This window comes from Natator depressus, chromosome 2 (assembly GCF_965152275.1).
Source record: "Natator depressus isolate rNatDep1 chromosome 2, rNatDep2.hap1, whole genome shotgun sequence".
Lineage (NCBI taxonomy): Eukaryota > Metazoa > Chordata > Testudines > Cheloniidae > Natator > Natator depressus.
The window spans coordinates 80,587,648-80,612,944 of record NC_134235.1 but is presented as its reverse complement, the minus strand read 5'-3'; the positions used below and the strand labels follow the sequence as shown (position 1 = coordinate 80,612,944).

Genomic DNA, 25,297 nt, shown 5'->3' with positions numbered 1-25,297 from the left:
ACTTATTACTGTTCAGGTTATCAATTTGTTCCCAAGCCTCCTCTGACACTTCAATCTGGAACAGTTCCTCAGATCTGTCACCTAAAAAGAATGGCTCAGGTGTGGGAATCTCCCTCACATCCTCTGCAGTGAATACTGATGCAAAGAATTCATTTAGTAAAGACTGAATAAAACCTGAGAGGCCAGTCTGCCCCACTTACGTACATTGTGTAATGCCTTACTCCACAAGTAGCTGCATGGAAATCAATAACGTAAGCATGGCAGAATTGGCACTCAACATTTGGCCCAAAATATCCTCAAATTGTTACCTAAAATACAAAGATGTTAGTTGTATATTGCTTAAAATAAACAAACTATTACTATATATTATCTTTTTAAATGGTTTTATTTTTGTTTTTTTAAATAATTTTCTCCCAGGCACATCTTTGAGCCAAGTTTTCCATCCATCCGCACTGGTTTTTGTAATAGGAAAACAGACAGAGCCATAACTAAAATGTTACTACAAGGTAAAATTTGGTAGTAGTACGTTAAGAGTTTAAATTGTTCAGGACTAGCGAAGTGTATATAAAAGTGCATAGAATATACCCACTAACTATTTTTAAGTTTAGGACTGAACCTGCTCTTTGGCAGATGTGAACATTGACACATGCTTAGAGAAAACATTTCTCTAAATGATATAACTCCAGGCCCCAAAGTTTTCGTAGCTAGCTTTAACGCAAGTCCTTCCATAAGGTTTCCATGTACATCCATGACTAAGCTGCCTTAAAATCAGGACTTCTGCTCCACCTCTTGATTGAGGGTCTTTGGTCTCTCACTCAACCTTTCATTCCAGTCCATTTCCATAAACAAGTGGCCAGTCTGATGCTGTCATGGTCACACACCCGAGAAGGTAGAAACTATGATGGTTTGACTTTTCAGGTAAGTTCTCACCAATTGGCTTGCCACCCAGTAAATGAGAATTGTTTCAGTGTCGTCACAGCAGAGCAGTAGGTGTCATTCCATGGGGTCTGAGCACAGCAGTCTCAGCGGTGTATGGCTGCTCCACATGTGTTGGCATGTTCAAGGAACTGTATGTGGCAAGAGAAGGTTAGACCTACATGCATTGCTTCCCTTAATGGTTGCAATTCAGGCACTGAGGTTAGGCACTGAGGTTTCACTGAGTTGCAGCCTTGTAAATCACTTCATGCAATGAAAAAATGGCCACTACCCTGCTGAGAGTATCTTGTATGTAACCAAATTTTGATCTGAAAAGTAGATTCTGTGGTGGTGATGTACACCAGTTTCACCATAAATCTAGGATTTATTCTGTTTGATGTACATCTATTTGATGATGTAAACCAGATTACATCTATTGGATGATGTAAACCAGAGTATTTTGAAGGCTGCTGTTTAATGTAAAATAATTTAAATTTTGATGGTTTTTTTTTTTTTTACTAGATTTGGATATTGCCACCTTCCAAATTTATCAGCCACAGCTTACAGTTGCCAGAAAGCTTTTGTCCCAGGTATGTGCTATAGCAGACAGTGGCAATCAAAGCCTGGATCTGGGCCACTTCAGCAAAGTAGACTTCATCGTTATAGTCCCTCGTTCAGAGGTTCTGGTGCAGCAAACCCTTCAACGGATTCGACAATCAGGTAATGGGATGGGGAGGAAAGCAGTGTATTAAATCAAAACTGGGTATGTATGTATCCCTGTTTAGAGTAAACTGCTAAAAAAATTATTCTGGAGGTCCCAGCTTTGTTCAGTTATTTAGTGTCACATGTAAGTTCTAAAGATTGGACCAACTGCATTTACTGTGTAGGTGGCAATAGGCATTGCCATATTTACCTAAAGACTGAAAGAGCTATGACCTGAGCTATAACATCTAGCAGTTGAAATGAGAGAACTGGAATGAACAAATGGCTTTTCATTTTGCCCCCACAATAGTATATTCATAGGAACACAGGCATTGCCATACTAAGTCAAATAGTGGTCTCTCTAGTCCAGTGTCCTGTGTCTGGCAATTGCCAATAGCCGATATTTCAGAGAAAGGTGCAAGAAACCCCTTAGTGGATAATTAATGGAATAACCTGCCTATTGAAGTTTCTTCCTCCCCCTTTCAGTTAGTGGTTGGCTTATGCTCTGAAGCATGAGGGTTTATATCGTTTTTAAAAATTGTCATATTTAGTATAACTATGGATTATTTATATAAATGGCTAATAATTTTTTAATCTTATTAAGCTCTCGGCCTCTGTCTTGTTGCAATAAGTTCCATGGGATAATTATGCATTCTGTTAAAAAAAAAAAGTTTTTATCAATTTTAAACATGTTGTCCTTCAATTAATTTGATATTTCCTTGCTCTTGCTCTCATATAATGAAAAGGTAAAGAGGGATTTCCAATGCAACTTCTCTATACATTTTTTTATATGCCTACCACAGAATCATCGAAATATGTAGGACTGGAAAGGACCTTGAGGGGTCATCTAGTCCAGTTCCCCCCCACGCTGAGGCTGGATCAAGTATACCTAGATCATCCCTGACAGGTGTTTGTCTAACCTGTTCTTAAAACCTCCAGTGATGGGAATTTCACAATATCCCTTGGTAACTTATTCCAGTACTTAACCATCCGTATGGTTAGAGCTTTTCCTAATATCTAACCTAAATCTCCCTTGCTACAGATTAAGCCCATTACTTCTTGTCCTACCTTCAGGGGACATGGAGAACAATTGATCATAGTCCTGTTTATAACAGCCCTTGACATATTTGAAGATTGTTTTCAAGTCGTCGTCCTCCTCTCCTTTTCTCAGGACTAAACATGACCAATTTTTTTAACCTTTCCTCACAGGTCAAGTTTTCTAAACCTTTTTTCATTTTTGTTGCTCTCCTCTGGACTCTTTGCAGTATGTCCATATCTTCCTTAAAGTGTGGTGCCCCAAAACACTGTAACTGAGGCCTTACCGGTGCCGAGTAAAGTGGGAGGTTACCTTCTGTGTCTTACATACAGCACTGCTGTTAATACACCCCAGAATACTTCGCTTTTTTTGCCACTGCATCATATTGTTGCCGCCTATTAAATCTGTGATACATTGTAATGTCTAGATCCTTTTCTACAGTGCTACAGCCTAACCATTTCCCATTTTGTAGTTGTGCATTTGATTTTTCCTTCAAGCGTAACACTTTGCATTTGTCTTTTGAATTTCATCTTGTGGATTTCAGATCAATTCTCCAATTTATCAAGGTCATTTTGAATTCTAATCCTGTCCTCCAAAGTGCTCTAGCAAGCTCTCCCAGCTTGGTGTCATCTCCAAAATGTATAAGCACGCTCTCCGCTCCATTGTCCAGGTCGTTAATGAAAATATTGACTAGTACCAGACCCAGCACAGACCCTTGTGGGAACCCTCTAGATATGTCCTCCTGGTTTGACAGCGAATCATGAGAACTACTCTGGTTTTTTTTAACTAGTTGTGCACCCACTTTATAGAATTTCATCTAGACCACATTTCCCTAGTTTGCTTATGAGACTATCATGTGGAACTGTGTCAAGCGTTTCTGAAATCAAGTCTTCTCATTTATTTTCCCCATAAAAACTAAAACAGTCACAGTCTTTTCAGTGACTCCTGATAAAGAAAGCCTCCCATACATCTAATGTATTTGGTTGTCCATCTCTGAATCCCTTCTCTTTCTGCTTTGATATTATTTTTGACATAAGGTGACAACAACTTAACATATTATTTGAAAAGAGGGTGCCTCATTGATTTATATAATGGCATTATTATTTTCTCTTCCATTCCTCATACAGTCTAACACTATGTTTCCTATTTTGCTGCTCCTGTGCACTGAGAAGAGGTTCTCTCTCAGCTGTTCTTTATGCTCAGGTTGAATATAATAATTTCCAAGACAGCTTACAGGGATTGCAGGCAAGCTGCTACTGTACTTCCTTCCCATTGGAGTAGGCTGGAGGAATATGGCAGTAATTTTAGTTTTGTTTGAGGGGAATAGAAAAGATTGACCCAATATTGGGAAGAGGCATATGTAAACTTATGAATTTTTGGAGGGGATTCACAAGTATCTTTTCTCAGGTATCCATCTAGTGGGAAGAATGTATTAGCCAAGTACAGGGAAACTAAACTTATTGTCATTGAGTCTGACCCAACTCAATGCCATATTGAAGATTCTTATATAGATCTAAATTATTTTTTCTAGTAATGTTATGAGTCTCCCATCTGCTTATAAATCCCTCCCCTTGGAGGAAATCTAGAAGTGAGGAAATAACTTTCACTCACCACGGTGAAAGTAAATCTATCCCAGTAACGCCAAAGTGTCAGTGTAGACACCGCGCTTCGTTTTGTCACAGTAAATGGTCTCCAGGAGGTGTCTCACAATGCCCATCCTGACCACTCTGATCAGCAGTTCAAACTCCACTGCCCTGCAGCCAGGTAAACAAGCATCCACCCTTCCCTCTTTAAAGCCCTGGGACTTTTTGAAATTCCACTTCCTGTTTGCTCAGCGTGGAGCACTCACATCGCATCTTCCCAGCTAACCATGGCGGCTCCACGCAACAAACGCTCTCCCTCTTGGACCACTGTGAAGCAGTTGGATCTGCTGAGTATATGGGGAGACTAGGCTGTCCAGTCCCAGCTTTGCTCCAGTTATAGGAACTTCGATACCTACTGGCAGATTTCCCGTGGGTTTTATGAGAAGGGCTACGAATGGGACATGGTGCAGTGCTGAGCGAAGATAAAGGAGCAGAGGCAGGCATACCAGAAGGCAAGAGAGGCAAACCGTGGCTCTGGTGCTGTGCCCAAGAGCTGCCGCTTCTCTCAGGAGCTGGATGCCATCCTTTGCAGTGATCCCACCTGCTCCACCAGGGACACTTCGGAGGGGCTGGAGGCAGCGGACAGTGGACCTAACCCCGAGGACAAAGTTGTGGATGAGGAGGTGGAGTTGGAGGATGTTGTGGAACCCACGAAAGGGTCATGTGGTGTGGTGAGTCAGGAACTCTTTTCCACTCCGGAGGGATCTAGTCCATCCCAGCACTCCATCTCCGGTGAGCATAATGCAGGAGAGGAGGCCCCTGGTAAGTGATCTTTTTGAGTTGATGCTGCTTGGTTATAGGATGTACAGCTGTCCTTTGCTCTGTATACTGTGGAAGTGGGTGAAGGGAGAGAAATGTGTAAGACTAGCTGTGTTTCAGTGTGCTTCACATTCCCCTGCTGCCCTACTTAGCTGCACAGAACAGGGTGTTGATGCACACCGAGATTTCACGGGACTCCTCCAGAGAAATCTTTAGAAAACTTTCCTGGAGGCACTCAGAAACTTGTGCAGGGACCAAAGCGGCACACAGGCGAGCAGCATAGGGACCAGGTCTGAAGCTGCATGCATGCAGGAGATGCACGCTTTCATCCTTGCTTACCCTCAGGAGTGAGATGGCTTCAATGACCGCTGTCTGTGGAAAACGGTAGTAGAAATTACAATATTGTCCTGTCGCCTTCACTGATCCTCTGAAAACATCACCTATATCCTTTGCCCCATCTTGAACACCCACCCCTCACCTGGGCCGAACTCCCCATGTTTAGGGTGTTCACTGAGATGTGTGCATGCCAAGGGACAGTGAGAAAGTGATTAGTATGTTAAAAGAGGTGTATTTTACTATAATGATTCAATGCTGTGCGTGAACTAACAATCATGCTTCTATGTATTATTTCTTGTGTTACTGCAGATGTGGCCTTCAGGGGAACCCCCTACAAACCGGAGAAGTGCCTCTACCAGATGAGAAAGCGACCAAGGCAGAGCAAGGAGGACATGTTCCGAGAGGTGATCCAATCCTCCTGAGTCAGAAAAAAGAGAACACAGGGAGTTAAGACAAATGGAAAGGTGGGACAGAAAGGACAGTGTGGAGCACATTCTGAAGGCTCAGGAGCAGATGATAAAAGTGATGGAGGAGCAAACAGAGATGTTGAAGTCCCTAATCACACTGCAGGCAGAACAAATGCGTGCTTGCCCACTCTTTCAGCCAATACAGAACTGTTTTCCATGCCCTCCCCAAACGCCTCCCGCACATTCCTTGTAACTTCCTGGAAATCTCGGTATCCCATTCACTCCACCCCTTAGGACGGCTTCCAAAATGATAGCTGGATTTACGCACAGCTATGACAGCCTGCCCTGCCCAATCCTGTTATCTCCCTACTCCAACTCTTTTATGTTTGTTAACTGGTGTTTAATAAAAACAAACTCTCTGAAAGATAACCAGTCTTTATTTGTGTCCTACACGTAGTGATTGCTGCTGGTAGTAAAACATACGTGCATTTTAATAATTCGCTTACTACAAATCCCACCCTGGACTCATCACAAGTTTTAGGCAAAATAAGATAACAGAAATTTATGAAGAAATTTATGCAGATTGCTTTATAGAAATACACATTACTGGAGCTCATTATCAAAATGTTGCCTCAACGCCTCCCTGATTTGAATTGCCCCCCATTATGCCCCTCTAATAGCTGTGGTATCTGGCTGCACAAAATCAGCAACCAGGCGATCTTCCTCAGTGCTCCACCCCTGGGGAAACTTTTCATTCATAGCCTTACAAAGATTTTGGAGCATGCAACAGGCTACTATGACAATGGGAATGTTTCCTCATTCAGATTTTTTAATCTGCCAAATGCACAATTCACGGTCATTCTGCACCTTCTCAGCCTATTGGTGAAGTGCTCCTTGCTGCTGTCCCTTTACCCGCTTCTACAGTATACAGCACAAAGGACAGCTGTACATCCTATAACGAAGCAGCATCAACTCAAAAAGATCACTTACCAGGGGTCTCCTCTCCTGCATCATGCTGACCGGATATGTAGTGCTGGGATGGGCTAGACCCCTCCGGAGTGGAAAAGAGTTCCTGACTCACCGCAAGACTGCATGACCCTTTCGTGGGCTCCACAATGTCCTCCAACTCCACCTCCTCATCCAAAACTTTGTCCTCGGGGTTAGGTCCAATGTCCGCAGCCTCCAGCCCCTCTGAAGTGTCCTTGGTGGTGGATGTAGGATCACCACCGAGGATGGCGTCCAGCTCCTGATAAAAGTGGCAGCTCTTGGGCGCAGCACCGGAGTGATGGTTTGCCTCTCTTGCCTTCTGGTACGTCTGCCTCAGCTCTTTTATCTTTGCTCAGCACTGCACCATGTCCTGTTCGTAGCTCTTCTCACAAAACCCATGGGAAATCTGCCAGTAGGTCAATATGACTTTGCCGCAAAAAGCTCTATGCCTCTCGTCAAGGTGGTTTTATATTGTCGGCAAAACAGGAGAGTTTTGTTGGCAAAAGTAGCACTGTAGTGTGTACATATCTCCACTATTCTGTCGACAAAAGGCAACTTTTTTGACAAAACTTTGTAGTGTAGACAAGGCCTTATTTGTAGATAAAGGCAAAGGAATTTTTCTTTTTTTCTTTTTGGAAGGTGTTCTTGTTGACTTGGGCCTAGAAGAGAATGGGACAGCCTATCAAAGAGCTGAGAAATATGTAGTACGGCTAGATAATGAGATCCAAACTAAGTTTGAAGTTTTTATGAGACGGGTGAAGCAGAATCCATACACCTTGTTTGTGCTGGTTCACGACAATGCCCACATTGATTTAACAAGGTAAGTGCTTCACCATAACAAGGCAAAATTTATTCTACTATATATTATTACTCAGGATTTTTAATAAATCAAAATTATGATCTCAGCCTGATGTCTCCTTGTGCCCCAGGCATTTAAAAATTCATAACAGAAGCCATCATCTTTGTCCGTCCTAGATATTTCTTAAAACTATAATTCAGATTCATTTTAAGATTTAAGGTGAGGTCAACTTTAGACTTTTCAGTCCCTAGCAAGAATGCTCCTAGGGTTCCCTCTTTCATCCTTCTCCCTTTCCTCTGCATAGCCATTCTCATCCAACTTCTCATGTCTTTCCCAGTCCCATTTCTTTCCCATCTGTAACTGAGCAAAGTAGAAGAGAAAATGATAATCTTCCTTCCCCCGATCCCGCCTGTAGCCACAAACCAGTACTCTAGAACAAAGGAAAGGGCGAGGTTTTTTTTCCCCCCTACCGAATGAGATCATCAGGGAGGAAACTGGTCTCCATTCTTCTACCTGTACATCACTGCACAAACAAACCACTTACTGTAATGCCCGGTAGCCACGGCACGTTTAGGGGGCAATCCAGAGCAGTAGTCCAGTGTGCATGGGTGGTCAGGTAGCCAGCAGGTCAATCTGTATTAGAAGAAGTGTGGGGCAATGGTCAGAGTTCTTGGACAGGTCAGCAGCTGGAAAATACAATCCAAGGGACTGGGTCACTGGGCTGGGAAGGTGAGATCAGGTGAGGTGTTGAGGCAGCAGGGGAAGCGAAGCGAGGCAAGGTGGTCTGGTGAGCAACCAGTTGGCACTAGTCTATTGCTCAGACAGCTTCCTCTTCCTTTGTATAGTCCAGGTACACAATGAGAGTGCTGCCTGTCCATCCAATCAGAGGTTTGGGATGTGACTCCTGTAGGCCTCTGGTATGAAGGCTGTTGGTCGTGGGAGCCTGTTTAGGGCATCGCTGTGGTATAGCAACTAAGGCTGCTGCTTAAGGACCTGGTGAGCCTGGGTTCAATACCAAGGTCCTGACATACCCAAACCTTCCCCGTGTTAGCAAGCACAATAGTTAATTGTGATCTTCCCAGTTAGTCAGGTTGTTTAAGCCTGAGTATTTTTGTTTTGTTTTTATTTGAGTAGTACAGAAAATATAACTATTTGCTACAGAGAGATAACGAGAGTCATTTGTTTTCTCTTCCTTTAAATACAACCGTGGTTACTTAAATTCGAAATAGTGATAAAGCATCATGAGCATGGAAGGTAAGTGTCAATGTTTAATCTGAGTGGCACAAAACACAGAGACTTTCTCTCCATGTGAAGTCCCATCATCACATGTCTTTTGGAAAATGAAGGCTATACATAATACTGCCTTGCTCCATGCAAGAATCAGCAAAAATTCTTACTTACGTAAAGACAGAGATAATTTGACCCATGAGAGCAAAATATATTCCTCCTTGTTTCACTGCTCAAGTATTCAGGTACCGTTTGTATGGTTTTGGGACACATTTCGACTGTCGAATTTTAGTAAACAAAATGCATTCTTGTTGTTGTTTTTTCAAAACCAAATTAGTATTATGTTTTTATTGTGGTGCCAAATATGGAATTCTCCTGTAACCTGTAGGTTTATTGAGACAAGTGAGTGTTATGTCCACCTACCAGCAAGTGGAGACAGGAAATCAAACAAAAGTTATGCCCTCAAAGTCTGCTATATAAGGACTGCTTCTGGTTGAGCAATCCAGTTAATTTTTGTGCCTGCTCCCCCATCTTTCCCCCCTCCCCATTCATGTAACAGCCCAGTCCAGCTGATACGCTTCCTTCTCTTTTTAGCTTGTTTTAAACTTTTTTCTATGTTCTGATCCTTTAAATTGGCAGGCTGATTTAGTTGCTTCCCAGTGTGGGACTCGCTCCATTATTTCTCCCACACTCTTGGACTTCTCTGTGCAAAGCACCTTGCTGGTTTTACCATCTCTTGTTCCTTTTCAGAGAGTCTGATGACCTGGGGCGTTTGGTTCCCTATAAATCTAGAGATTTTAATGTTACCAGTTGAATCTGAAGGCGACAATAAAGCCGTTCTGTGTGTTTTTATTTCCACAGTGCCATCTCAAGTTCTCTATCACATGGTGAACCCAGTCATGGACTGGCTGATAGAGTTATTAACTGCAGAGAAGTCACTGAAGCTTTCAATCTCCTGGTCCTTCAAGTCAGCTCTTTCCCCTATGCCCTGCAAACACAGCAGTCCAGAATAAGCTCTAGCAACGAGGTACATTGGATACAATTTGACAATATGGTGAGTGTGTAACTGTTCAGCTAAGAGCTGTAGTGTACTCTTATATTTGCCACATTCTAGAATGCACAACCCAGATGTATAAACAGAAACCGGTGGAGAAATCTCTTTTCCACACTGGAAATTGTTGACTACCTGAAGTTACAGTGGAATCCCAGCCCTTTTCTCCTTGGGGCCATTGGAGGCCAAGGTGGCACTGACATTTAGACTTAGAAATAGCACGTTTTCCTTTGACTGGATAAAGCTTTGTCTATTACAGGGATGAGCAAACTCCGAGTATGAAATTTGTTGAACCTCCTGAACTAATTTTAGGTATAAAAAGGCTGGCAGAACGAATATTTTGATGAGCCTTATACACTATAGGTGTACTGCACTGTACCCTTTTATTCTTCTTCTGAATCCATGTACATAATGACAGATTCCCATACATTAATTACACTGTACCTGCATTGCATGAGAAATAACTGCAGTGCATTTACATCAGTAAGTGCTCCATGTATACTCATTACATAATTCTGTCACTTGAAAAATACCAATATTACAGACCTATATAAGCTAAGAATATGTATTTCTTAGGCCAGGTCTACACTACAGACCTATACTGGTATAAATACATCACTTAGGGGTGTGAAAAAACCAACCTAAACCTCAGTGTAGACAGCACTTTGTCAATGGGAGAGCTCCTGTCTACATAGCTATCGCCTCTCCGGGAGGTGGATTGACTATGCTGACTGGAGGAGCTTTCCTGGCGGCATTGTAGTGTCTTCGTAAAGCCCCAGAGTGGTGCAGCTGCACTGGTGCATCTGTAGCACTGAACGTGAAGGCAAGCCCTTAGTTATTAGACCTGAATATCAGTAGGCCAATGATAGAGTGAGTTTAAAGCAAACTGATTTTGCCCATAACTGGTCTATAGTCTTGGTACTATGATGCTAGCACTTACTATTAATGTCATCCTAGTATCCTGCCCTTGTATGCAGGCAATCACCATAATGCTAGTAACTAATGCTTATATCAGGGAGACTTCCTGACATTAGCTTTACTGGGAGGAACTGGATCCAGAATTAAAACTAAAAGCACCTTAAGGGGGGTGGGGGAAATACAAAAGACAGCAGCCCATGATTAAGCTTGTTTTGTAATAGGTAAATCATCCCTGATCCCATAGGAACACAGGAATTTCCATACAGGATCAGGCCCAGGGCCCATCTAGTCCATTATCCTGTCTCTAACACTGGCTAGCACCAGATCCTTCAGAGAAGGTGTAAGAACTCCCCCAGTAGATATAGGTGGGATAACTTTCCCCCTCATTTCGTCTTATCCTGATCTCTAATAAATACTGGCTTAAGCCCTATTCATGAGGGTTAATGTCACCTCCAAAATTTGTATTAGCATTAATTATGATAATTCTGAATATTCTTTTAATCCATAATATTAAATCCCAAGTATTTGCTGCTAAGACTAGGAATAATGTGCTGGAAAAATTTGTGTGTGTGTGTGTGTCTGTCTGTCTGTCTGTCTGTCCCTCTCTCTCTCTCTCTCTAACAAACTTAATCAAATGTTAAATTAGCAGCAAATATTTAACATCTTGTTTTCAATGGAAGAAGTCATTACTCGGAAGAATGAAAATCAAAGATATTTTCTCAGGAAAAATGCTTTGTTTCATAATACAGGAGAAATGTAAATTGTCTTTAACTTTCATTATGTTTGTGATATCTTTGTTTGGAACAGGAGGAAATGGGCAGTGAGGAGAAGTTATATTTTGGCTTGAATGAATACAGCAAATCTCTACAATGGGGAATCACAAGTCCTCTGCTGAGATGTGATGAAAACTTTGAAAAAATGGTGAACACACTCTTAGAAAGGTAAATAATAAGAGTTTTGAATTGTTCCTAACCATGATCCAAGGTTACATGCCATATAATAAATGGACAGAGAGACAATGTCACAGTGTAACTACAAAAAGAACGCGGAGTACTTGTGGTACCTTAGAGACTAACAAATTTATTTGGGCATAAGCTTTTGTGGGCTAAAGCGCACTTCATCAGATGCATGCAGTGGAAAATACAGTAGGAAGATAGATAGGTGGGGTATTATCAGCAGGAGAAAAAAAACTTTTGTAACGATAATCAGGATGGCCCATTTCAAACAGTTGACAAGAAGGTGTGAGTAATGGTAGGGGAAAAATTAGCAACTACCAACACTACAAAAAGAAGGAATCTGCGAGGCCCCCTCCTAAAGGTCGAAACAACAGACTGGACTTCTACATAGAGTGCTTCTGCTGACATGCACAGGCTGAAATTGTGGAAAAGCAGCATCACTTGCCCCATAACCTCAGCCGTGCAGAACACAACGCCATCCACGGCCTCAGGAACAACTCTGACATCATAATCAAAAAGGCTGACAAAGGAGGTGCTGTCGTCATCATGAATAGGTCGGAATATGAACAAGAGGCTGCTAGACAGCTCTCCAACACCACTTTCTACAAGCCATTACCCTCTGATCCCACTGAGGGTTACCAAAAGAAACTACACCATTTGCTCAAGAAACTCCCTGAAAAAGCACAGGAACAAATCTGCACAGACACACCCCTAGAACTCCAACCAGGGGTTTTTATCTGTTACCCAAGATCCATGGAAATCCTGGATTCCCCATCATCTCAGGCATTGGCATCCTGACAGCAGGATTGTCTGGCTGTGTAGACTCTCTCCTCAGGCCCTACACTACCAGCACTCCTAGCTATCTTTGAGACACCACTGACTTCCTGAGGAAACTACCATCCATCAGTGGCGTTCCAGAAAACACCATCCCGGCCACTATGGATGTAGAAGCCCTCTACACCAACATTCCGCACAAAGATGGACTACAAGCCATCAGGAACAGTGTCCCCAATAATGTCACGGCAAACCTGGTGGCTGACCTTTGTGACTTTGTCCTCACCCACAACTATTTCACATTTGGGGACAATGTATACAAGTCAGCGGCACTGCTATGGGTACCTGCATGGCCCCACAGTATGCTAACATTTTTATGGCTGACTTAGAACAACGCTTCCTTAGCTCTTGTCTCCTAATGCCCCTACTTTACTTGCACTACATTGATGACATCTTCATCATCTGGACCCATGGAAAAGAAGCCCTTGAGGAATTCCACCATGATTTCAACAATTTCCATCCCACCATCAATCTCAGCCTAGACCAATCCACCCAAGCGGTCCATTTCCTGGACACTACAGTGCTAATAAGCGATGGTCACATAAACACCACCCTATACCGGAAACCTGCTGACTGCTATTCTTACCTATATGCCTCCAGCTTTCACCCAGACCACACCACATGATCCATCGTCTACAGCCAAGCTCTACGATACAACCGCATTTGCTCCAACCCCTCAGACAGAGACAAACACCTACAAGATCTCTATCAAGCATTCTTACAACTACAATACCCACCTGCTGAAGTGAAAAAACAGATTGACAGAGCCAGAAGGGTACCCTGAAGTCACCTACTACAGGACAGGCCCAACAAAGAAAATAACAGAATGCCACTAGCCGTCACCTTCAGCCCCCAACTAAAACCTCTCCAACGCATCATCAAGGATGTACAACCTATCACAGATCTTGGGAGACAGGCCAGTCCTCGCTTACAGCAAGCCCCCCAACCTGAAGCAAATACCAGCAACCACACACCACACAACAAAAACACTAACCCAGGAACCTATCCTTGCAACAAAGCCCGTTGCCAACTCTGTCCACATATCTATTGAAGGGACACCATCATAGGACTCAATCACATCAGCCACACCATAAGAGGTTCGTTCACCTGCACATCTACCAATGTGATATATGTCGTCATGTGCCAGCAATGCTCCTCTTCCATGTACATTGGCCAAACTAGACAGTCTCTACGCAAAAGAATAAATGGACACAAATCAGACGTCAAGAATTATAACATTCAAAAACCAGTTGGAGAACACTTCAACCTTCCTGATCACTCAATTACAGACCTAAATGTCGCAATTCTCCAACAAAAAAACTTCAAAAACAGACTCCAACAAGAAACTGCAGAATTGGAATTGGAATTAATTTGTAAACTGGATACCATTAAATTAGGCTTGAATAAAGACTGGGAGTGGATGGGTCATTACACAAAGTAAAAACTATTTCCCCATGCTAATTTTTCCCTTACTGTTATTCATACCTTCTTGTCAACTGTTGGAAATGGGCCATCCTGATTATCACTACAAAAGTTTTTTTTCTCCTGTTGATAATAACCCATCTTAATTGATTAGTCTCGTTAGAGTTGGTATGGTAACACCAATTTTTTCATGTTGTTTGTGTGTGTGTGTGTGTGTGTGTGTATATATATATATATATATATATATCTTCCTACTGTATTTTCCACTGCATGCATCTGATGAAGTGGGCTTTAGCCCACGAAAGCTTATGCCCAAATAAATTTGTTAGTCCCTAAGGTGCCACAAGTATTCCTCGTTCTTTTTGCTGATACAGACTAACACGGCTACCACTACTGATTGTCAGGAAATGGTTAGGTAGCATTCTGAACAAACACTTTAATTTGTTAACTGGGTATCTTTTAAGTGCCATATATTAAAAACTGGCTGCCTCACTTTTCCCTCTTGCCTCAAAAATTTACAGATGCAAATGTGAGTGCAATTTAGCTGGCCAATATTGAAAATTTGGTCCAAACATGTACTACTTATAGTTGGCATTCAGTTACTCTGTCATAAATGGAATCGGATCAATATGCAACAGTAGGTATTTGGTAGAAGGGTCAACGTTCACACAGATATTTTCTTCATATTTTTCAATTTTATCTAGTGTAATCCTCTAGGAAGTTAGAATAATGGATCCTGTTTAAAGTTAGCATTGTCTCACCACTCTTACATGTGCACAACCTGGAATAAACCAAATGTAGATGTTACAACTTTTTTGGCATTTCAGTTACAGGGTTCCAAAAATGCACCAGTCTATTTAGGCTTAAACATGGTGCTTTTGGAATTTGGACAGCCCCTTGATACTGGAATTCCAGGTGTTGGTTTTGTTTTTTAATTTCATAATGAATTTAATGATGACGTAAGGTGTCAGATTGATAGCCTTACAAACTGAAGTCCTCTGCTTATCCAGGTAATTGATACAGCATAAGCAGTGGTGGTCCAGGCTTGCCCATTCTGTTTTACCATTTTGCCTTAGTCCTGACCTAGAAGGCTGAGTGGGTAATTCATTTTCTATGCTGTGGCTTCTCTGCAGAGAGTGAAAAGAAGTTTGCCAGATGTGGACACCGTCCACTAGCAAATGAACTGAGAATTTCAACAAATTTCATGTGGGTCACAGAACAGCCTCTTTACAGTGACAGCTTTTGGTGTGTGCTGACCAGGACCTGACTATAACTCACAATGGCTCCATATCCCCTTATAGACAACAAAGCAATCCAGTTCCACAGAGCCAAGGCTGGATGTGTTGTCACATATAGACAAGAAAAGCTAATCACAGGAAATAAGGCAGTACTATCATTTTCAACACTGCTGATCTCATCCATGCAGCATGCTATCTGTATATGTTGTCATTTGTGATTGTTCAAACCAACTTTTACTCCTATTATATTTCCATGTTTATTAAATATAGTAGTAGATTGTTACAATGACTAGACATAGGATGGTTTTCCCTTAGTTCCGTAGGTTTTCACTTTTTCTTAGTATTTGGTCGTACTTGTTTGGATTTATAGTCACTGAATTTAGCTCCAACATGAGAAAAAGACTGTTATCGTCTTGCTTGAAAGCCAAACTCTTAGTTTGCCCTTGGCTGAGATCCAACAAAGTGTGCTCCTGCACTAGCACATAGGCAAGTCTAGTCTTTTCATGAATTGGATGAGTGGTGTAAGTTTATATCTGCCCCACCCCACCCCAAAACTCCCTTCTTCCACAAAACTTGATAAAAGGGGGGGGAAAAAAGTGGACAATTAAGTGAGACTGGATCATCAGCCTGTGTTATATGTGTTTGTACTGATATTAACAGTGTTTGAATTAGATTGTACCTTCTTCTATAGTTGTACGTGCCATGTATGCCTATAAAAATAATATGATGCACTTATAGCTCATAATTGTTAATAGAGGTTGAGGATTTCTGTATTTATGTACTACACGTAAAATGAGTTCCTTTTTCTTGCCATCCAGGCCTGCTTGTGTCTGAGCTGACTTTCGTGTAATGATTTTATTGAACATATTTACTGACCAACATATAACTGTAATCCTTTGAAGGTACCCCAGGCTGCACAGCATGGTGATTCGCTGCTACCTTCTTATTCAGCAGTATTCTGAAGCTCTGATGGCTCTCACAACCATGGCCTCCCTCAGAGACCACAGCACCCCTGAGACACTCAGCATAATGGATGACCTCATCACTTCACCAGGAAAGAATAGGAATGGTTGCGGCCATATGCTTATCATTAGAGTTCCCTCCGTGCAGTTAGCAATGCTGGCGAGAGAGAGGTTACAAGAAGTGAGAGACAAATTAGGTCTGCAGTATCGTTTTGAGATCCTTCTTGGGAACCCAGCTTCAGAATTTACTGTTGCTAAGCACTTTGTGACACGATTAAAGGTTAGTAGGAATTAAATATTTCTGTGCAAGGCTGTAACTTGTGTAAATGATGATGTAGCCCTGTAAGGGACTAATTTTTAATCCCATCTCACCACTTAATACCTTCTCCCACCCTCTCCCACATAGTTTGTTGAATTTTTATCCCACTTTCGCTACTATGACAGCTGGTCCTACAGAACCCATGGGATCCCAGTCCCACTGCAGGGCTCTAGTAAAAATCTTGTGTGTACCTACACATTTATGGACATATGTGTTAGTTCTTACATGGAAAAGGGACATATTTAGTATAGTTCTTTCTGTGTGGGTGTAGTCTACTTTCGGTCATCATAACCATTTTAAGGTGCAGGAAAAAATACTAAGTTGTTGTTGGTCCTAGAAGTAAAAGATAGCATGTTATCTAACTTTTCCAAGTTGAATAACAAACAGTATGAAACAATCTTCATTAAAAACCAGATTGGTTACTTCCTTGACTCTCTGAGAGCCAAGCTTAAATCCCACCAAATGAACTAATTGTGTTCTGTCCATTTATCTGTCAACTACTCTGTCCTTATAACCATTGTCTACCCTGCCTATAGCTGGTAAAGTATTCTGATAGGCATAGAATTAATTCTTTTCTCAGTCCATTGCATGGCAAAGGCCGCCTCTTTGCAACCTGATGTGCACTACACGAAAAACATTGGTTAGGACCTTGATTTCTTTAGCTACTATGTATTTGCAAGTGCATGACACTGTTTAGCTACTCCGTATTTACAAGTGCATGATGCTAGTAGCAAAGTCTATCTCCCACACTGACTTTACCACCCATATTGAAACTACTGGAGAGTGACTACCTTTTATAGAATTGTAGATATTAAAGTGGAAAGGAATTTCCTGGGTTATCTGGTCCAAGTCCCTGCTTTAAGCTCAAAGGTTCTTCTTCTGACTTGTTTTACTTTGCAAGACATTCAGTGATATACAGCCATATACAATTGGATCCTAAGGGCAACATTTGCCGTTCTAGCCAAGTTGCTCTTGGCACAGGAAGAGAAACTGGGAGTAAAGGTGGCTTTAAACACTGAGATTGCTTTAACCTATGCCTGGCTGCAAAAGCCTCCTTGAAGGGCTGTTCTGGAGAAAAAATTAGCAGAAGTGCAGTTCATGCTGGTTGCAACCCTTACCTTTCACAATACATTCCCAGAAGCTGCAATGGGGACAATGTAAAGCTGCTTCAGTAGCTCAGTGCCACCCAGGGAACACCCTTATGCCAGGAGTATTTCCTAGAGGCTGGTTCCACCCCCTTTAAAACCCTGTAATAGCGATCCTACACAACCTGTGTCATGTGAATTCTCCATTGGCCCGTGGCCATTTATAGCCCCTGTGTGCCACAACAGCACACGGGCCTCAGTAGGAATCAAGATCAAAACTGCTAATGTGGCAGCTGATGCTTAAGGGAATCCTTGTAGTTGTATTAAACTGAGTGGAGAACCACAGTCAAGTGGAGAATGAAAAGACCAGGCTTGAGAACCTCCGAGTGACTTTCTCACTCCTCTCCCACATGGTGGAAGACAAAATGTTTTTGGAAGCCAACAAAACTTCAGGGCCTCAAATTTGTTTTCTTATTTCATGTCAGGTGCTTGGAAAAACCCAATACCAGCGCTGAAGCGTGCGTGAGGGCAGTAAACATGCACTCCCTCCCCTTGCTCCCAAATCACTAATTCTAATTCATTCCAAACTTTAAGGATATGTCTACACAGCAAAGACAAACCTGGTGCTGGCCCATCCTAGCTGACTCAGGCTTATGGGGTTTGGGCTGTGGAGTTGTTTCATTGCTGTGCAGACTTCCAGGCCTGGGCTGGAGCCCAAGCTCTGGGACCTTCCCTCTTCACAGGGTCCTAGAGCCGGGGCTCCAGCCTGAACCCAGACATCTACAGGGCAATGAAACAGCCTCGCAGCCCAAGTCAGCTGGCACGGGCCAGTCGCAGGTGTCTAGTTGCTATGTAGACATATCCTATCCTGGCTGGGGATATAAGAAATGGAGGGTGTTTCCCTGCCTCCCCCACATGTGTATAAATGCAGAGCTCCGGAGCACATCCCATTCACAGCCAAGCATTGCTGCCCCTCCCCCACTTTCCTCCTACACTAATTTGTCCATTGTTGCAACTGATGTAAAATCAAACACATATGAGTCTTTTAGCCATTTTGATATCACAATCTCTTCAAATGGAGCATCACTTCTCCCCTTCTCCTTTACATCTTGGTGTATCTTTCATGTGCCTTCTTCAGTATCTGTTATCCCATTTTCTGTTTTTCTATATTTAATATCATTATTTTACACCTTTTCTTTCTAATACCATTCTTCTTTCTCTTCAGTTCACTTGTTCTTTGCTGACTTTTCCTCTCTCCAACTTCATTTTGTTTCTCTCTTCATATTTGGTACTTTGCTCTTAAAATTTTCATACGGAGAAAAGGAAAGGATTAATAAAGAAAAGAAGCAGTTACCTTCTCTTTCCTCCCTTTTGTCCTCCACTCTGATGGTTGTCTCTATTCCCCCCACCCCCAAGAGACTCTGGCTTCTCTGGTGTTTGTGGAGTGGGGGGAGGCAAGAAAGGGGAGAACAGAGATTGGAGAAAGTTCCCTAGGGTATGTATATCCGCGCTTTCACAATATCTCACTCATTTCTGTTGGGGGGTGGGGGAAGGGGTAGGGAGAGGATCCTGTCTCTTGGGAGGCCTCAGGTCACAGTGGAGACTAGTGCTTTCTTTACTCCATCCTTGAGGAGAACTGTATGTGCAGGGGTCAAGGTGTGTCACCTTCCTGGCATCAGCATAAGTGCTGTCTCACACCACTCATCTTCCCTCTGGTGGTGATCAGCTGTGCAGATGTGTTGGATAACTAGCAAATGTAATGCCTAGTATTCCTAGGGCACGGTTCTGTGGATCTACCCTTCCCCTTTATGTTTTATACCTGGGGCAGCAAAATTGCGGTTAAAGTCTGTTTTAGTTTCCTCACTGTTCATTTTTTTCTTTATTTTGTGGTGGGGACAGCTGCTTGTGGGGCTGCCCCTAGTAAGAGCTGTCAGTTCTTCTTAGTGTGCTGGTCCCTATGTGAATTCCCCTGTGGGGAAACATGCGCACCATGCACCTGAGATTGAAAATTTTTTCAGCAGTGTCCACTGATCCATGCCTGCGCCGTTTGCCTCCTCCTGTTCTGATCTGAGGGCATATGGGGCAGTGTGGTGCAGAGCGACCCCCTCTCCAGTTCCTTCATACCACTGCGTGGTCTGAGATGGAAATTCTCCAGTGTTCTTGAAGATTCTTCTTCTCTTTCAACTTGTAAATATCGTTTTAGATCATTGGGTGTGGCAGCTTGTTTCCGTTATCAGTCTTCCTCTACCCATAAAACTAGCTACTAACAGGGGATTTCTACCAAGAGACGCTGTCAGCAACAAAGGGCCTGATCAACCTCCTGCAGTTGCTAGGAGTGTGCACAAACACTGAAAAGTCCACTTTGATGCCAGTCTAGTCCACAGATTTTATAGGAGCGACGGTGGACTCGAACACAACCAAGGCATTCCTCCCACAGGACACTTTCCAGGCTATCAAACAACTTGCTGCACAACTCAGACAGAGCTCTCAGATGCAAATCTGCTCCTCTCATCTTCCTGGGTCACATGGTGTCATGTACTTATGTAACCCCATTCGCGAGACTACATCTTCACTGTCTACAGATCTGGCTCCCCTCAGTCTACTCACCCAGAACTAGAGCATATTTCAGTAACAATCATATAGTAAAATGTCATAGCTCCATATGCAATGTTGATACAGGACAATGATATTCAGTAGATTGAGTTTCAAATGATACCTCACAAGGCATGCTATGTACAAAATGTATCATAACCATATAAAAGTGGTGACCATGGGGCACAGGGTGTGACAGAGTCCCATTCTCTCCAACTTTACTACAGAAGGCTCTCATCATAGATGCCTCCATGTTTGGGTGAACACTTGGGGCAAGGGATATGGTCAGGAAAAGAAGCCAAAATGAACATAAACCAGCTCAAACTGAGAGCAGTCCGGGCGGCTTCCAGACAGTTTCTCCCCTTCATACATTCTCTCCACAGTATTCTATATAACCAAACAGGGAAGAGCAATCCACCCCTCTCTGTGTAGAAGATGTAAAACTCTGGAACTGGTGTATTAAACATAAGATAACTCTGTCACATTCTGGGAGTACACAATGCCCCAGGGGAGAGCTTCAAAAGGTGCTTCTCTCAGGACCACAAGTGGGAGCTTCATAACTCAGCGATACAGACAGTATTCCATTGTTGGTGTCCCACAAGAACAGAATGTGTGAACTACTGCTCTAGGAGGGCCTTGGGTCTGAACTCCATGGGAGATGTGCTTCTGTTTTCCTGATTAGGCAATCAATGTACACCTTTCCACCATCCCCTTATTACTTGAAGTCCTGAGGAAAATCTGGCAGGACAAGGCATGCGTGATACAGATCGCTCCCAAGTGGCCCAGGTACTGTTGGTTTCCGAGTCTCCTCAGTTGTCGGCTCATCCAAACATCACCTTCCAGATCTTCCCGGACCTTTTGACACAACACAAAGGCAGAATCAGTCAATTCAGTCCAGGCTTATTATAGCTGACAGCCTATTTGGATGGGCATCAAGTCTCGAGAGTGCATGTTGGAGAGATATCTTGGCTATTCTCAACAATAGTAGAAAGGAGTCTACTAGAAAACGTTGTGTGGTCAAGTGGAAATGATTTTTTATCTGGGCTCGTAATCACCACCCTTTTCCAGCAGAATCAGACATATTTGCTATCCTGGACTACCTTCTATCCCTGAAGACCACAGGACTCTCAATACATGTTTTCTTGGCAGCTATCCGCCCTGATTGATAACTGCTCCATTTTTGCCCATCCTGTAATGATCCACTTCCACAAAGGCTTCCTTCAGACATTTCCATCTGTAAGCAAAACCAACTCCAATGTGGGACCTTTAATTTTGTTTTATCAGTGCTTACAAAAGCTCTCTTTGAACCATTGGCAACCTGCTTGCTATGCCATCTCTCCATAAAAGTTGTCTTTTTAATGGCCACTGTGGAGAACTAGGAGCTCTTATGGCAGATCAACCATACATGGTCTTACACAAAGATAGCATCACATTGAGACTGCATTCTAAATTTATACTCAACGCCATTTTGGACATTCTCCTCACTCAAACCGTTAACTTACCTACCTTCTTTCTAAAACTACACACTTCTAATTAAGACAGATGTCTGCAGACAGTGGCTTTCTGTCTGCATAGAGCAAAACCATTCAGATAATTACTGAGGTTATTTGTTAGCAGAATGGATGAGAATAGTAGCTGTATCATCCCAAAAGCTCTCTAAATGGATCTCTGGATGCATCCTGCTGTGCTGCGAGATTGCAGCCAATACTAGCCCACCACAAGGTGTGGTAGCTGTCTGGGCTCTGGTAGAGTGAGCTCTAATAGCCTCGTTGAAAGATGTTCCTGTTGGCAAAATCTGCAAAACTGCTACATGGAACTTGATGCATACCTTTTCCAGATGTTATGCCATAGTTCAGGCCTCGGCAGCGGACGTTTGTCTGGGTACCACTCTAATTGTCTGTTTCCAACTTGTGCTCGCACTGACTTCCATATTCACCAGCAACCACGCAACAGAACCACTAACCCAGGAACCTATCCTTGCAACAAAGCCCGTTGCCAACTGTGTCCACATATCTATTCAGGGGACACCAACATAGGGCCTAATCACATCAGCCACACTATCAGAGGCTCATTCACCTGCACATCTACCAATGTGATATATGCCATCATGTGTCAGCAATGGCCCTCTGCCATGTACATTGGCCAAATGGGACAGTCTCTACGTAAAAGAATAAATGGACACAAATCAGACGTCAAGAATTATAACATTAAAAAACCAGTCGGAGAACACTTCAATCTCTTTGGTTACTCGATTAAAGACCTAAAAGTGGCAATTCTTCAACAAAAAAACAGACTCCAACAAGAGACTGCTGAATTGGAATTAATTTGCAAACTGGATACAGTTAACTTAGGCTTGAATAAAAACTGGGAGTGGATGGGTCATTACACAAAGTAAAACTATTTCCCCATGTTTATTCTCCCCCTCCCCCCACTGTTCCTCAGACATTTTTGTCAACTGCTGGAAATGGCTCACCTTGATTATCACTACAAAAGGTCCCCCCCCCCGACTCTCCTGCTGGTAATAGCTCACCTTACCTGATCACTCTCGTTACAGTGTGTATGGTAACACCCATTGTTTCATGTTCTCTGTGTATATAAACACTGAATGCATCCGATGAAGTGAGCTGTAGCTCACGAAAGCTTATGCTCAAATAAATTTGTTAGTCTCTAAGGTGCCACAAGTACTCCTTTTCTTTTTGCGGATATAGACTAACACGGCTGCTACTCTGAAACCTAACAATAGATACTGTTCATCAGACACCCAGAGTAAAACCCATACAGGGACCAGCGCTTGCAGAAGAAAGGGATGTTACTTACCTGCTCTGTAACCAGAGTTCTTTGAGATTGTGGTCCTTATCTGTATTGCACTACCTGCCCTCCTTCCCCTCTGCTTGAGATCATGACTTGATTTGTGGTAGGAACTGGAGAGGTGATTGGTTCATGTTGTTCTTTATGCCCTCAAATCAGAACATGAAGAGGTGAGTGGCGCAGGTGTGGACCAAAGAACACTGCTGAAAACTGATCTCAGGCACATGGTGCATATGTGTACCCAGAGTGGAATATAGATAGGGACCATGCATCTTGAAGATCTCTGGTTACAGAACAGTTAAGTAACCTCCCCTTTTTCTTATCTTTTTTTGGATGAATGAGAGAGCAGCTTTGGGATATTGAGTTTCCTCTTTTAAGAACTATGAGTGAAATCCTGGCTTCATCAAAATCAATATGAGCTTTGCCATTGACTTCAATGGGACCAGGAAGGACCAATTTGTGGAGTATCTTTTAGTGGCACCAGCTTGGAGGGTCCTGTTAACTCTGTCCTTCCCCTAAGCATCAAGGTACCAGTGCTTAGCAGCGTAGCACAGGATTGGCAGTAGCTGTGTGCTGATGATCTGGTGCTACTCTAGTTACTACTTCTTATATCACTTTTCAGTCCTAGCCTCAGTGACTTGGTCTGCTCTTTGATTTCTCACCTTGGAAGGAAACAAAACAAACAAAGCCCAAAGACATAAACCCACTGGATTTGATCTTGTCGGTGAGGTTTTTGATCCAGATGGTGTTGCATTCCTTCCTGTGGTCCCAGTTTTTCCAGTGTTCTTTCCTGCACTTTCTCAGAAACCTCCAAAGTTGGTTATGTGCTACAGGGTAAATACATCACCTTGCTCTGTACATCTTTGAATCCTGCTGAATAGGACAGTACATTTCTGCCATTGAACCTGCTAACTGAGCTAATACAGAGAGGTGGGTAGGTAGTCAGAAGAATTTGTATTGTTCCCAAAAATATGGTGCACGGAGGGTGCCGAAAGCAGCAGGCTGATGGGATAGGGAAAGTAAATAGAACTAGAGTAGAAGAGATGTGCTACTCCTAACCCTGAGGGGAAAAACATTAATCATAGGTTTTACACAGTGGAAAATTTTAAAAAGCAGGACACCATACTGAGTCATTGATCTACTATAGAGTGTTTCCTTTTTAAGCCTGTTCTTTTTGCCTGAGAAGAAATTACTCATAATACATGACATTTGTGGAGGAAGAGAAAGAGCAAATATCATATACAGAAAGAGAATAGAGAAAAGCTGGGTGGAAAATGTCATTGAAAAGTTCCTCCTTGCTATACAGAACATCCTCCTTGTTCCACAGAGCTTGCGTATAACTAGGTGCCCTCTTAAGATACATTTATGTAAATTAATATCAGCCTTGCAGATTTCTGCCAGCCCCGTAGTTCCAGGAGTAGAATCCTTTTTTTTATGAGCAATTACAATATTACTGGTTTGATTTTTGTTTTTTGGGTTTTTTTAATCGTATTCATGGTTCAGTCAGCAAAGCAGATTTTGTGCCTCAGCTGGTAAATTTCCATGAAGATTTGCAAGGCCAAGTTATAAATATCTCATTCAGAGTTGATTCTTCATCCATCATTAAGAAGATGCAGGAAACGCTTTAATAATATTCTGCAGTATTAATAAGTATTGATTCCAAAGCATCAAGGCTTAATTTTCATTTGTCCTTCCACAGTGAGAAAGACCTTCATCTTTAAAATCATCCAGAAAAGAACATTTTGAGTCTCCAGCTAGTGTTTATGAAGAAAAGACACACTGGTGCAGAGGTTCCTAGCTGATAACCTTGTCTGACTGACCAGTGATCTAACTGACCTAAGTTGTCAATTTTCTCAAATGGTACCCATAGCATATTGGCAATAGGAGCTAGATTTTAGCCTTCGCTTTTGCACTTCAATGTTATAATGTGATTTCAGCATTTGCAGAGGCAGAATAGTTCTTTTTCTCTTCCCGTTAAAGCAGTTGCCTTTGACTTGTAATAAATAATAGATGCTGAAATTAGTATGCCTTGTATATGTTTTTCTTTTCTTTTTATTTTAATACAGCGATTTCATCCCTTATATATCAGTGCACCTTATACCAAGATGGCTCTGTACATGAGCAAACAGCATCACTTGTGTAAATACAACTTGGGAACTAATATCTGTAAACTTCTGTTGTAGAACCTTAAAAAAAACCTTCTGTTGTAGAACCTTCTTTGGTGGTGACACAGTGGATTTTCTCCACCTCTCTCTATAAACAATAAGTAGTTACTATCTAGACAATATACACCCACTAGAT

The 25,297-nt window shown here is 42.4% G+C and overlaps 1 protein-coding gene across 1 annotated transcript in view; it reads left to right on the top strand.

Moving 5' to 3' along the window:
- Positions 1-25,297, top strand: part of GREB1L (GREB1 like retinoic acid receptor coactivator) — a 231,082-nt gene that overhangs the window by 170,577 nt on the left and 35,208 nt on the right. Inside the window, exons 17-21 of the mRNA XM_074944514.1 lie at positions 1,438-1,635; positions 7,425-7,605; positions 9,673-9,865; positions 11,588-11,721; positions 16,133-16,472. Of these exons, the coding sequence (XP_074800615.1) occupies positions 1,438-1,635; positions 7,425-7,605; positions 9,673-9,865; positions 11,588-11,721; positions 16,133-16,472 (1,046 nt within the window). The remainder of the gene's footprint in view (positions 1-1,437; positions 1,636-7,424; positions 7,606-9,672; positions 9,866-11,587; positions 11,722-16,132; positions 16,473-25,297) is intronic.